General features: G+C 43.4%; 2 protein-coding genes across 8 annotated transcripts in view; one reads left to right on the forward strand and one right to left on the reverse strand.

Moving 5' to 3' along the window:
- The window catches only part of DNAJC24 (DnaJ heat shock protein family (Hsp40) member C24), a 177,234-nt gene that overhangs the window by 73,371 nt on the left and 89,870 nt on the right, over nucleotides 1–13,993 (reverse strand). For all 5 annotated transcript variants that reach the window (XM_068260487.1, XM_068260485.1, XM_068260486.1 and 2 more), the window contains one exon: nucleotides 6,463–6,604. In XM_068260487.1, the coding sequence (XP_068116588.1) occupies nucleotides 6,463–6,570 (108 nt within the window). In that variant the 5' untranslated portion in view covers nucleotides 6,571–6,604. The remainder of the gene's footprint in view (nucleotides 1–6,462; nucleotides 6,605–13,993) is intronic.
- The window catches only part of DCDC1 (doublecortin domain containing 1), a 751,262-nt gene continuing 750,871 nt past the window's right edge, over nucleotides 13,603–13,993 (forward strand). For 2 of the 3 annotated variants that reach the window (XM_068260478.1, XM_068260480.1), the window contains exon 1: nucleotides 13,603–13,667. The gene's annotated coding sequence lies outside the window, so the exon portion shown is untranslated. The remainder of the gene's footprint in view (nucleotides 13,668–13,993) is intronic. The other variant, XM_068260479.1, reaches the window with a different exon arrangement.

The following is a 13,993-nucleotide window of genomic DNA, read 5'->3' on the forward strand; positions in this document are numbered from 1 at the left end:
CAGGCTGCAGAAGCTAATTTAAACCTCTATTCTCCTGTGTTAAACAGTTTAGAAGGAAACCAAAAAGGCATTAGTGAAGATAAAAATCTCAGTTACCTTTGATGTGTGCTTATCAGAAAAGCTGTTAGACCTAAGAGGACGCAAGCCGCATACTATACTGCAAAGCATTCTGGGGCCCTCCCCTCGGCTGCTAATGAGACGTTACAGCAGCTTGTAATCAGTCCAGCGCGTAGCACTGATAAATCTCCGGGCAGAGTACACTGCAGGAGTCAGCTATTGTTCCTAGCCACATGGCTCATTAATATTCACTGCACACTGTGTTATTCAGTACGAGCTTTTCTGTGATCAGGAAGCAGGCAGGACATGACGACACATTTGACAGAAAAACATGGAGCCTGCCATGAGCTGTCAGGAGCATCTATCTCTGCATATACTATATACAAATTCTGTGAAATCCAAACGTGGACAGTGAAATGCATATGTAATGTAAGTACAGCCAATCTTTAGCTACTGATATATGTGTTTATTTTCTCTGAGACCTTATACCTAACAGCTCCTCTTTAAAAGTGGTTAAAAACCGTTTTAAAAAGTTTGTTTATAAACAAACAAAATGGCCACCAAAACAGGAAGTAGGTTGATGTACAGTATGTCCACACATAGAAAATACATTCATACACAAGCAGGCTGTATACACCCTTCCTTTTGAATCTCAAGAGATCATTTGTGTGTTTCTTTCCCCCTGCAGCTATCTTCCACTGAAGTGTCAGGCTGTTTCTTCCTGCAGAGTGCAGACAGCTCTGCCTGTATGTAATTCCTCAGTATGTGAAAGCCTAGCCAGCTCAGATGAGGATTTATCCAGCTTGTAAAAGATAAGAGAGAAGAGAGAAGCTGCCCTAATCTAAATAATACACAGGCAGTGTGCAGAGAGGGGGCTGGAGGGGGGAGATGCATCACAGAACCACAACACTGAAGAACTTGGCAGCCTTCCAGACACAGGCTGACAAGTCTGACAAGAGAGAGATAAGTTGATTTATTACAGAGATGGTGATAGTAGAAAGTGATGCAGTAAGCCAGAACACATTAGAATAGCTTTTGGAACTTGTAGGATGATAAAAAACAGGATGTAATTTTTGTTACGGAGTCTCTTTAAAGTGGAGCTGAACTCTTGCACAGAACAGAAGGAAAACATGCAGAGAAATGCACCATGTATGTATTTAAAGAGCCTTTCGAATTCTTCCACATCTGTGTAATCACAAATTTGATATCTTCCCTGTGTCACCTGACTGCCACAGCATATACGCTTATTTTAAAGCACAAGATGTTAATATGTCTGCGTCCATGAAAGTAGGAATTAGACACACTGTCTATTTATTGCAGGACTTGTATCAGCTGTAACAAAGACATGTTTTTTCTTTAAAGGTTATTATGTTGCTGAGTATCTTTTAGAGCAGAGAGGAAGTTCTGAGTTCAGGTCCACTAATTACAACCAAACATCCAAAGTAGGTCTTGACAGGATGTTTGCTACTTACCTGTTCTCTGCTTTGGATGGGCTTCTCTCCATTGCACTGCCCTGCCACCTGTCTGTGGCTCTGACTGCAGCCAGCCGCACAGAGGACAAAGAAGCAGCGCATGCTCTGGCCACTCGCACTCCCTGTAATTTCCTGCTCCTGCCCAGATGTGCACAGCAACCGAGGCCAGTATAGTGTTATGCATTCTTGACGAGTACCAGTCATACATCAGCGTCATTTCTCAAGTATGCATTCCCAGAACACTATTGGCTGCTGTGCACATTCGAGTAGGAGCGCAAATTTCCATTGTGAGAGGACAGAGCATCCACTGATTCTTTGTTCAATGAGGGGCACAGCAGCACAACTGAAATGAGCCCATTCAAACCAGTGATCGCTAGTCAGATAGTTCTACAGAATGTTTTTTGGTGGTGGTGATGGCGGGGGGGGGGTGGTTTGCTTGGTGACAGCAGGCCTAGGGCACTGGAAAGTACAAATCCGGCCCTGATTGTGACTAAATTGGGGTTGATCTGGCAGTTGTATACATTAAAGCGGATCCGAGATGAAAAACTAACTAGAACAAGTAACTTGTCTATATATCTTATCTAAAGTTTAGATAGTTTACACAGCATATCTAGCTGCAAACTGCTTTAGTAGAAAATGATTATTTCTTCCTGTGATACAATGAGAGCAGCCATGTTGTTTGTAAACATTACACAGAGGCAGGCTTATCTGCATCTTGAGCACTCAGCCTGTGAAAAAAAACCTAATCCCCTCTCCTCCTCCCTCCTCCCCTCTGCCATCAATGGCTAGTAAAACCTCCTCCTGCCCAGTCTGAGCTCCCATGAGCCCTTGCTACTGCCAAGGCTCTCTGAAAACCTGTGGGCATGGTTTATTTAGTTTATAGGGAATTAGAGTATTAAAACAAAAACAATAAAAGTATTTGGCTTAAGGAATGCCCTATAAACAATAGGAAAGGAACACAATTATGCAATGAGTAAAAGTTCACCTCGGATCCACTTTAATAATGTTATCACTTGCCTACCTATAGAAGTTGGGTGGTAAGCAGAAAAAGCTTCTGCCAATTAGGGATGAGGCTTCTGCTAGTTAGGAAGGGACTTCTATCATCACATCCTTAGACTACTATTGTCCCTCTGCCTAGCTTCCATAAGAGGCTCTGCTGCCTTCTTGTGATAAACGGGAGAGGACATTGCTAGTGTTCATAAATGCCAGGGTGGTAGAAGGGCAATAGGCTTCAGAGGCCGGATATCTGTACCCAGACCTCCAGGTAGGAGGTAGTATGTAAGGCCTGTGTGCGTGGCTTACAGTTTACCACTATACCCTCTGTTATCTATGATCTGTATCATAATCATACATGAAAGCATCTTCCCCTCATTTGACACACATGTGCCAGCCCCACAACAAGTACATATTTGGAGGTGAAAAACTGACAGCAACCAGGCAGCGGCTGGGTTCTCATCTAATTACCAGCGGGAAATGGAACCCATCAACTGATTTACATATGCAAATAAGACATCCCAGAGTCTAGCCATTCTTCTGCAATTCTCCACACATGTCAAGCAGAAGATGAGCATACAGGGTATCTGTTTCCATCCTCCAATGCCCAACAAAGGCCGGAGATCCATTGGACAGACATGAACAGAATGCAGGGAAGCCCCTTCATTAAGATGTGATCATCACTTTTATAAAAAAAAAAAAAAAAAAGCTCTCTGGGCCTTTTCAGCATTGAGATTGTTTATGTTTCAAGAATATTCATAGATACCTGTGATATGATTTAAAGGGGTTCTGTTAGGGGTTTCTGAGGAGAAAAACAGACCCTTACCTTGGGCTTCTATCAGCCCCGTGCAGCGGTAACGTCCCACGCCGTCCTCTTCCCATCTGCTGTTCTCCGCCGCCGACCCCGGTCTAAGCGGCATGGGATCGAACTGCGGTGTGACAGACGAATAATAGCCCGGTGCCGGCTGCGGGGAACGGCAGATGGGAGCAGGACGGCGTGGGACATTACCACTGCAGGGGGCTGATAGAAGCCCCAGGTAAGTGGCAGTTTTTCTCCTCAGGAAGCCCCACAGAACCCCTTTAAAGGGGAACTGAAGAGAGAGGTATATGGAGGCTGTCATGTTTATTTCCTTTTAAGCAATACCAGTTGCCTGGCAGCCCTGCTGATCCTCTGCCTCTAATACTATTAGCCATAGCCCCTGAACAAGCATGCAGTAGATCAGGTGTTTCAGTGGTTCAGACTTATAAGTCAGATCTGACAAGACTAGCTGCATGCTTGTTTCTGGTTTTATTCAGATACTACTGCAGAGAAATAGACCAGCAGGGCTGCCAGGCAACTGGTATTGATTAAAAGGAAATAAACATGATAGCCTCCATATACCTCTCTCTTCAGTTCCCCTTTAAGGAATATGCACATTCTGTACTGCACATTAGGCATGATTCACAAAGCGTTTCCACTGTTTTCACCTTATCTAGGTTACATTTATAAGCTGCCAAAGCGCAAAAATATAATATAATTAAAGGAATCAGGCTAAAAAAACAAAAACAAAACAAAAAAAAAACAGCTTTACTCACCTGGGGCTTTCTCCAGCCCCTTGCAGCCGACTGTCCCACGCTGATCACTCCGTTCTCTGCCGCCATCCCAGGCTCCCCACACAGTGCAGAGGACGACCTCGAGATCATCCTTACTGCGCCTGCGTCAGGGTGCTACTGTCAATCATGGCCACGTTGTCCGCAGCACACTGCGCAGGCGCAGAAGTACTGTGCCGTGGACAACGTGGCCATGATTGACAGCGGCGCGTAGGACAGTCTGCTGCAAGGGGCTGGAGAAAGCCCCAGGTGAGTAAAGCTAATTTTTTATTTTTAGCCTGATGATTCCTGAGGTTTGCAGTGAAATAGTGCAACAGTGCTATGCTACATTTATTTGGGGAGATCAACGATAGCAGCAAGTGGCACAACAAGGATGAAGTAACCAGAAATTTTGTAAAATGAAACAAGGGAGATTACGGCTTCACCAATTTATTAATCTTTACTTCCTTGCAGTGACTTAAATTCCTCACTGCATGCTAGTTGCAATCATGTGACTTAGCCGCTAACATCTAACTATTAGCGTAGAAGCCAGTTAACTGGTATTTTGGGGGGCAGTCTTAAAGTGTTATAGATTTGCTTTAAACTGATCTAAAATGTATGCTTGGGGAAAAAAATGCAAGCAAGTCTGGGCCCTGGCATATCTCTGGTTCATGAGAGAGTAGGAAGGCTTAGGTGATCTAGGCACTAACCCGCCTCCCACATGACCAGACTCTAGCATCCCACATGATTAGGCTCCTGCCTCTGCACTGGTGGGGAAAATTACATCACGAGGTATACCTGTACTTCCAGCATAACTGCGGATCATGGGGCCCCTCAGGGAAACTTTGATGCCCCCCCCATATTACCTCCCTCTCCCTTGGTGATGCCAGAGTCATAAAGACATTATAATCATAAAGATATAATGTGTGGCCACCTCATCCTTTCAGCCCGCCATAGCTCCGCTACTGCTAATGTGGCCACCATCCAATCCCAAATTGTGGCCACCATAACTTTCTACTTCCACCCCCTAACAATTGCATCCACCATCATCCCCCCATCCCCAATTGCAGCCATCTTTACCCCTCCTTCACATAAGAAATTTGACCAGCATAACCCCTCCCCCAATAAAAATATCTGAAGCTGGCAAAACCTTCCTCCTCTGTCCCCATCACCATTACAAGGGTACCTACCCAGTACAACTTTTCTTCCCATCCCAGCCATAAAGTATGTAGTCTTCTTTATGTCAATCCCTGCTACCCTATCCCTTGGCAAGACCATCATGTGATCCACTACGTGGAGAGAGACTACTAGGGTACCATTCCTTTGCTCCCCTGGCAGCCGTTTCCACCCTTATCAGATCAGTGCAGTGGTGGTGCTGGAATCTTACCTCTTCATGCGCAAAGACCTGTTTGTCCTCATCCACGGGTAAGCTGCCTGCTCTTCTCTATCCTCTGGTGAAGTCTTTCTGCATGTCACGTGACCTCATGCAATGAACAGAGGACCAAGATGGAAACGAGAAGTGTGGGTAGCTACAGTGGAGGAGGTCAGGACCCTCTGTGGTTGCAGGGCTGCTCCCCCAGTAGCTACACCACTGGGCAACCCTCCAAACATACTTTGCTTTGTAAAACAAACACAGGTAACGTTAAGTATGGCTTCCTAGACGGGAACCCTTTTATTTTGATTTTTTAACTATTTCAGGTTCACTTCAAGAAGTTAAAGTGAATGGGAACCGCATTTTAAAAAAATGAGATAGATACTTACCCAAGGAGAGGGAAGGCTCTGGGTCCTATAGAGCCTTCCGGCTCCTCTCCTGGTCCCATCGTTCCGGTGCTGGCTCGCTTGGTAGCAGTATTTGACTAAGTTAGTCAAATACTGCTTTACCTGGCCGAAGGAGGCTTCAGAAGTCTTCAGGGAGCCTGAGTGCTCCTGAAGAAGGGTGGCCCTGTACTGCGCCTGCGCAAGCACGCTCTCTTGCTCCCTCACGCCTGTGCAGTGTGGAGCCGCACGTCTTCGGGAGGACACGGCTCCCCAAGACTTCCAAATATCCTTTCGGCGGGGGATTGAAACGGGGGGGAGCCAGCACAGGATAGAGAGCACCGAGAGAGGAGACGGAAGGCTCTATACAACCCAGAGCCTTCCCTCTCCTTAGGTAAGTATTTGCTTCATTTTTTAAAAAATTCAGTTCCCATTCACTTTAAATACTGCAATGCAGTAACTATATATTTCAGATATTGCTGCTATACAGATCTCTTGCTTGGAACTAACCCGGGAGCTGCAGAAACTATATGGAAATTGATTTATGACGCATCTAGTGAAGTACAGTAGATGATCAAGCACAAACATGTACTCTTAAAGTGAATGAGACACTTACTAATAAAACTAGCTTTTGGTATTTCTGTTTCAGCTCTGCTTGGCTGTTGGAAGGATGAGCCCCCAGTATGCTGTACCAGTCCATCTGTGTCCAGGAATCGGAAGCCATAAGCCAACCCTCTTTACGCTTTCATCCTGAAAACCTAGAAAAATTGTAAAAAATGTTTACTATTTTTCATCACGGTGTGTGCATCCATCGAAAGGGTGGAAGTATTTATTCTCACCTTGGGCAGTACATATATAATATATGGAATATGAATATATTCTTCCTACAGTTCCACCTCCGATACCCTGGCTATGAAATTCTGTGCATGGGCTTTATATGTAGGGACATCATTCAAAAACTGCTTGTCCAATGGTAAGCGCTAAAGTCACCAACAAGGTGAAACCAAGCAATGTGAGACAACTCTAGACAAAGGCATGGAATGTACCGTCTTGCGAGCTCAGTATAGGCATCAGTATCGCTTTCAGATACGCCCTAATTTCTCTACATAAGCGACAGTCTAGCTAAAAATACCTTAAAACAAAACTTTGGCTAATGATTACTGATTTTATTTCTGTTCTAAAATACTAGCTTGTTATTGCACTGGGTAGTTAAAAGGAGTCATTAACAGTCCATTCCACCTGTACAGATGTTTTCAGAACTCCAGCAAAGGGTCAATTTAAAGGATCACTGAAGCAAGAGTTATATAGTGAGTGACTGCCATATGCATTTCCTTCAAAACAATACCAGTTGCCTGGCAGTCCTGTTGATCATTCTAGCCTCAGGAGTGTCTGAATCACACACCTGAAACAAGCATGCAGCTAATCTTATCAGATTTTTGTCAGAAACATCTGATCTGCATGCATATTCAGGGTCTATGGCTTTAGAGGCAGAGGATCAGCAGGCCAGCCAGGCAAACCGCATTGTTTAACCTCCCTGGCGGTTAATTTTTTTTGCCAAATTGGCAAAAAAACTTTTTTTTTAAAAAAAATTTTTGTTTCATGTAAAGCTACCAGAGTGGTAGCTACATGAAACACCACTAGAGGGCGCATGTGTCCCTCTAGTGCGATCGTCACCGGCATCTATAGCAAACAGGGGAACGCGTATACAACGCGTTCCCCTGTTTGGCTTCTCCTGTCGCCATGGCGACGATCGGGATGACGTCATGGACATCAGCCGACGTCCTGACGTCAGACACCTCCGATCCAGCCCATAGCGCTGCCCGGAACTCATTGGTCCGGGCAGCGCAGGGCTCTGGCGGGGGGGCCCTCTTTCGCCGCTGCGTGCGGCCGATCGCCGCAGAGCGGCGGCGATCAAGCTGTGCGCGCGGCTAGCAAAGTGCTGGCTGCGCGCACAGCAATTTACAGAATAAAAATCGCCCCACCAGGGGCTGAGATCTCCCCCTGCGCGGCATAGCCCGAGCTCGGCTCGGGCTTACCGCCAGGGAGGTTAAAATTAAAAAAAAAAAAAAAAAAAAAGGTGTCAGCCTCCATATCCCTCTCACTTTAGATTCCCTTTAAAGTGTAACTGTCGGGCATAAAATCAATTCTTTATTTTTATCTGGTAAACAAGTAATAAGGATGCAAACCAGGCAATCCAAAAGTTAAAATCTCTATTACTTTTCTTGTTGATAAATGATCATTCCCCAGTTTACCTGACTCTTATTTGGTACACACAAAGTTTGGTACACAAAAAGAAAGTTGCAGAACATGTATTGCTTCTCTATTTCCCTTCAGACTTAACTAATGCAGCCTGATTGGCTGAAGCCTCTTTCCCTCCTGTTTTACCCTCCCACACCTCTGTTCTTCTCTGATTGGCCAATATTTCTCATGCTGAGACAATGCACTTTCTATAGTGAAGTGCAGGCAAATCAGGCAGAGGAGAGTAGGGCAGGAAATGACATCAGGATTGGCCTCAAAATAGCCACTGCTAAAATGGGAAATGCTAATGGGGATTTTCTCTTTTTTTACTGTAGAAAAATCACTAAAATCAAAAGCGTGGACAGTGCAATACATATGTTATGTAAGTAGTGCAAGTATTTATCTACTTATATATATGTGGGTTTTTTTCTGAGATAGTATAGCTGACAGCTCCTCTTTAAAGTTGTAGAAGTTGCAGTAATAGTTTTAAAGCATGTTATTCAAGCAGAGCATAAGCTTAACAATAGATCGGTGTATACTCCACTTGGCAAGTCTATAGCGTTAAAAAATATAAAATAAATCAGGCAAGTATAATGCATTATTGATTTTCAGCACACTCAGGACCCATTCACATAAACGACTGGGTGTTTGCTCTTTTCCTGGCAGCTTCACGTTGAGAAACCATTGCATGGCTGCTGGGAAAACAAGCAGTGTAGTCATCTATGGCGTAGCTTCTGAACACACACTACATGTACCCCAGGGAGCGCTTATGTTCAGCTCATTTAAATTCTAGAAACTTTGGGGATTAAAGAAATTGATAAATCTTACAATATTTAACATGAAAAACGTAATTTTAGTTATTTTAAATCAAAAGAGAATGTTTGAAAAGCCTTTATGCATAATTATTCACTACTCCTAACAAATATGTAGCCGTGACTACTGTTGCTTGTGAATTTTCGACTCAAATTGTATTTTTTTTTTAAATTCATTTTATTAATGATAATGGCACATAAGGATAATAAACAAACATTGATGGTATAATGCAAAATAATAGCAGGTTACATACCGTAGCTCTGATTGTACATGTTTTGATACTCATAAAACTAGGTAGACATCATAAAATGATTGTTAAAGTGTGTCTTCAAAATACATTGTTAATAGCACCTACATGTACATATATACAGAGAAGAAAGAAAGAGATTTCTCTTACATTATGCTATTATGCAACTTAAAATTGAGATATATAGTCATTGGACTATAGAGCTAATATGCCATATTGACACGAATCACAGAGAAAATAGAGAAAACTAGGACGTGACAACGTGTCACATCTTAATAGTAAGGCCTGGTGCACACCAAAAACCGCTAGCAGATCCGCAAAATGCTAGCAGATTTTGAAACGCTTTTTCTTATTTTTCTGTAGCGTTTCAGCTAGCATTTTGCAATTTTGGGAAGCGTTTTTGGTGTAGTAGATTTCATATATTGTTACAGTAAAGCTGTTACTGAACAGCTTCTGTAACAAAAACGCCTGCAAAACCGCTCTGAACTGACAGTTTTCAGAGCGGTTTGCGTTTTTCCTATACTTTACATTGGAGGCAGAAACGCCTCCGCAATCCAAAACGCCTCCCGCTCTGGCGTGCACCAGCCCATTAAAATACATTACCCTAGCGTTTCCACATACGCAATCGGATCTGAAAACGCGACCAAACCGCTCTGGTGTGCACTAGGCCTAACAGTGTGTTCTTGGGCAAATTGAATGTGGACTCTGGGAGTCCAGGTCAAGATCAATAACAAACACAGGTATCTATAAAATGGAGTTACACTACTGTGGATTGTGTATCTAGCCAATTTTGCCAAATTGAGGAGAACTTTTGTGGACATTTACGCTGGGAATAAAGGATTTTCTCAAATTGAATAACCTCAAGGACAATTTTTTTCCAATGTTCCAGCACAGGTGGATCTGGTGCGAACCATTTAAGGATTATTGTTTTCCTGGCTAGAAATAGTGCTTCCCTGATAAATATTCTGTGATAATGTTGACCATCTAGTTCTTCCATAAACTCAAATTGTATTTTTGATTTTGAAAATATATTAGTAAAAACTCATTGTATTGTAGCAATGTGAATTTTCATCAAAACTACAAACTGTCATTCATGAGTTTAGAGTAAAGATGCGTACACACGCACTATTGTAACAAACGACATGTCTGTCAGACCCTCCTGCTGGGCGGACGTTCTGCACACACGTCCTACTGTCGGCAGAACGTCTGCCCAGCGGGAGGGTCTGACGGACCCGTCGTTTGTTACAATAGTGCGTGAGTACGCACCTTAAGTCTGGCCTCTGGCTGGAACATTTAAAGCGGTATAAAACCCTGACATAATATTCAATAAAAACATGTTTTCCTACTTTTTATATGACATACGGTTATCATATTTGCTTTTGTGCATAAGTATTATTATTCATTTAGAAATTATACCTTCCCAAAGTACACTTTTTTTGCTCTGAAAGCTGACTTTGCATTTTATTCTTAACTGCTTTATTCATCTTCTAATGTAAGCAGAAATGCTTTATGATGCTTTCTGGTTGTCTCACTGTCTTCAGGAGAGTTTACAGTGTCAGAGAAGGGTTTGTTTACATTTCTCACTTGATACAATTAAACACAAGATAACATTATCTCTAGTTCAGATTAGTCCAGCTTTCCCTGCAGTGGAGCTTCTAATGCCTAGTACACACCTTACAATTTTCTGTTAGATTTTTCTGTCAGATTTTCTGTAATTAGATTATTTTCTGTAAAGTACTGGTAAGGCCCATACACACGTCGGATTTGCGCGAACGACGGGTCGTTTGAACGTTCCGTCGTTCGCACGTTTCCGCATGAAATCCGGCGTGTGTACAGACTATCGTTCGGGAGATAAGACTGGTTACCAGCGATCCGCCCGGCGGATCGTTGGTAACCAGTCTTATCTCCCGAACGATAGTCTGTACACACGCCGGATTTCATGCGGAAACGTGCGAACGACGGAACGTTCAAACGACCCGTCGTTCGCGCAAATCCGACGTGTGTATGGGCCTGTAGAGACTGGTCATTATCTCTGGTGCATTGTCTTCTGGTTATCTCCTGCTGAGTAGAACAATGCCTAATTGCTAGGCAGATAGATGGTTAGATAGTTAATTTCCAACATGTTGGAAATTAACTATCTGGAAGGTAAATCTAAAGGGGCCCATACACCTTTTTCACGATTTTCCTGCCGATGTACAGCAGATTCGATCACTGTGATTGAATCTGCTGTGAAATCGTTGCGCAAACGCTGACAGAACGATCGATTTCCGTCCGAAATCAATCGCTCCCGTCGATCCGTCTGTGCTGAAGATTTTGCTTGGTCGCTGGCGGGTCGGGAGTGCGTCGATATGCCAGACGACCGGCGCTAGCTGCAATACATTACCTGTTCCGCCGGCGCATGTCTCCGCTCTCTCTGCTGTCTTCTTCTCCGTGCTGGGCTCTGAGTCCGTCTGGCTTCACTGAACTTCCTGTCCCGGCAGGAAGTTTAAACAGTAGAGCGTCCTCTACAAGTTCCCCGACAGCCGGACTCGGAGCCCAGCGCAGAGAAGAAGACAGCGGAGGAATCGATTCACAATCTGTTTGCAGTAAAGGTAGCCATACGATCCCTCTCTGATCAGATTCGATCAGAGAGGGATCTATCTGTTGGTCGATTTGATGGCAAATCGACCAGTGTATGGCTACCTTTACAGAAAATCTTCCAGAAAATTGTATGGTGTGTACTAGGCATAAGACCTGTGTATAAGCATTTGAATGCTGTTCTAGTAAAAAAAAAAAAAATGTAGGTTGTATATAATATGCTGTAAATAATCTATTAGAGCAAAGAAGAATGCTGGGTTTCATTCCACTTTAAGGACATTCACAGAATTGTCCTGCAACCACTCCTTTGATATCTTGGCTGGGTGCTTAGGGTCATTGTCCTGCTGAAAGACGAACCGGCTCCCCAGTCTATGTTCAAGAGCGCTTTGGATCAGGTTTTCAATCAAGATGTCTCTGTACATTGCTGCGGTCATCTTACCCTTTATCCTGACTAGTCTCCCAGTTCCTGCCATTAAAAAACATCCCCACAGCATGATACTGCCACCACCATGCTTCGCTGTAGGGATGGTATTGGCCTGGTGATAAGCGGGCCTGTTTTCCAAATGTGACATCTGGCATTCACACCAAAGAGTTCGATCTTTGGCTCATCAGACCATAGAATTTTGTTGCTCACGGCCTGAGAGTCTTTCAGATGCCTTTTGGCAAACTCCAAGTGGGCTGCCATGTGCCTTTTACTAAGCAGTGGCTTCTGTCTGGCCACTCTACCATACAGGCCTGAGTGATGGTTTGCTGCAGAGATGGTTGCCCTTCTGGAAGGTTCTCCTCTCTCCACAGAGGACCTCTGGAGCTCTGACAGAGTGACCATCAGGTTCTTGGTCACCTCCCCCAATCGCTAAGGCCCGCTCAGTTTAGATGGACAGCCATCTCTATGAAGAGTCCTGGTGGTTTTGAACTTCTCCCACATACAAATGATGGAGGCCACTGTGCTAATTGGAACCTTCAAAGCAGCAGAATTTTTCAAGTAACATTTCCCAGATTTGTGCCTGTCTTGGAGGTCTACAGACAATTCCTGCAGACAGACAATTGACTTCATGCTTGGTTTGTGCTCTGACATGAACTGTCAACTGTGGGCCTTTCCAAACCATGTCCAATCAACTGAATTTACCACGGTAAACTCCAATTAAGCTGCGGAAACATCTCAAGGATGATCAGGGGAAACAAGATGAGCTAAATTTTGAGCTTCATGGTAAAGGCTGTCAATACTTATGTGCATGTGCTTACTATTTTATTTTTTAATAAATTTGCCAAAATCTCAAGTAACCTTTTTCATGTTGTCATTATTGGGCATTGTATGTAGAATTCTGAGGAAAAAATGAATTGAATCCATTCTGAAACTAGACTGTAACACAACCAAATGTGGAAAAAGATGCGCTGTGAATACTTTCCAGATGCACTGTAAATAAGCCCGATTAGGTACTTTAGTCGATTAAAAGTATAAATGAAAGTTTGAAAAGTTTTTAAAAAACGATATTGATACTAGGGTGTGTGCGCGTGCGTGCGTCTGTCAGGGGCTACTTATTAGTGTGTGTCAAGGGCTACTAGAGATGATGTTATTCACAATAGGGGGTACTCAACAAAACACCATATTTCATAAAGGGGTGCATGCTGTAATAACGTCTAGACTGGTCTACCATAGAAACATTTTTGAGTACAAATTTATGAAAATGTTCAAGACATTATCAGAAGGTTTAAATTGTGGAATGCGATTCAAGACAACTTATGTAACATGATTGACTTGGCTTCATGATCTTCAGAAACCTGCTAGATTTCATGTATGCTTGCATAAACTCACTGGCTCCAGCCTGCTGATCACCTGACATCTAACTGCTAAATAGTAACCAGCACAACTGTCATCTTGGTGTTTACTATTTACCTACATTAGTGTTTTACTTCAGCTAACAATCGGGAAATATGTCTTAAGAAGGGTACTATATCACAGAAAGCTTGCATAATTTAACTATATCAGTTAGCGATGAAAAGGTATTACTGTATATTCTGGCGTATAAGACTTTTTAACCCTTGAAAATCTTCTGAAAAGTCAGGGGTCGTTTTATACGCCGGGTGTCATGCCTTATCCTGTTACCCCCTCTCAGATCTCACTGCTGAGAACTGTAGTGAAGTGGCGCCGGCGCACATGTGTGAGATCTGAGAGGCAGAGGAGGTAAATAGGACACAAGGGTGGGCCAGAAGGGTGAAAGAGGCGTATTTTATGGGCACAGCGCAATCTATTCTTCCATACCTCTCTGATAAA

Source organism: Hyperolius riggenbachi, chromosome 11 (genome assembly GCF_040937935.1).
Source record: "Hyperolius riggenbachi isolate aHypRig1 chromosome 11, aHypRig1.pri, whole genome shotgun sequence".
Lineage (NCBI taxonomy): Eukaryota > Metazoa > Chordata > Amphibia > Anura > Hyperoliidae > Hyperolius > Hyperolius riggenbachi.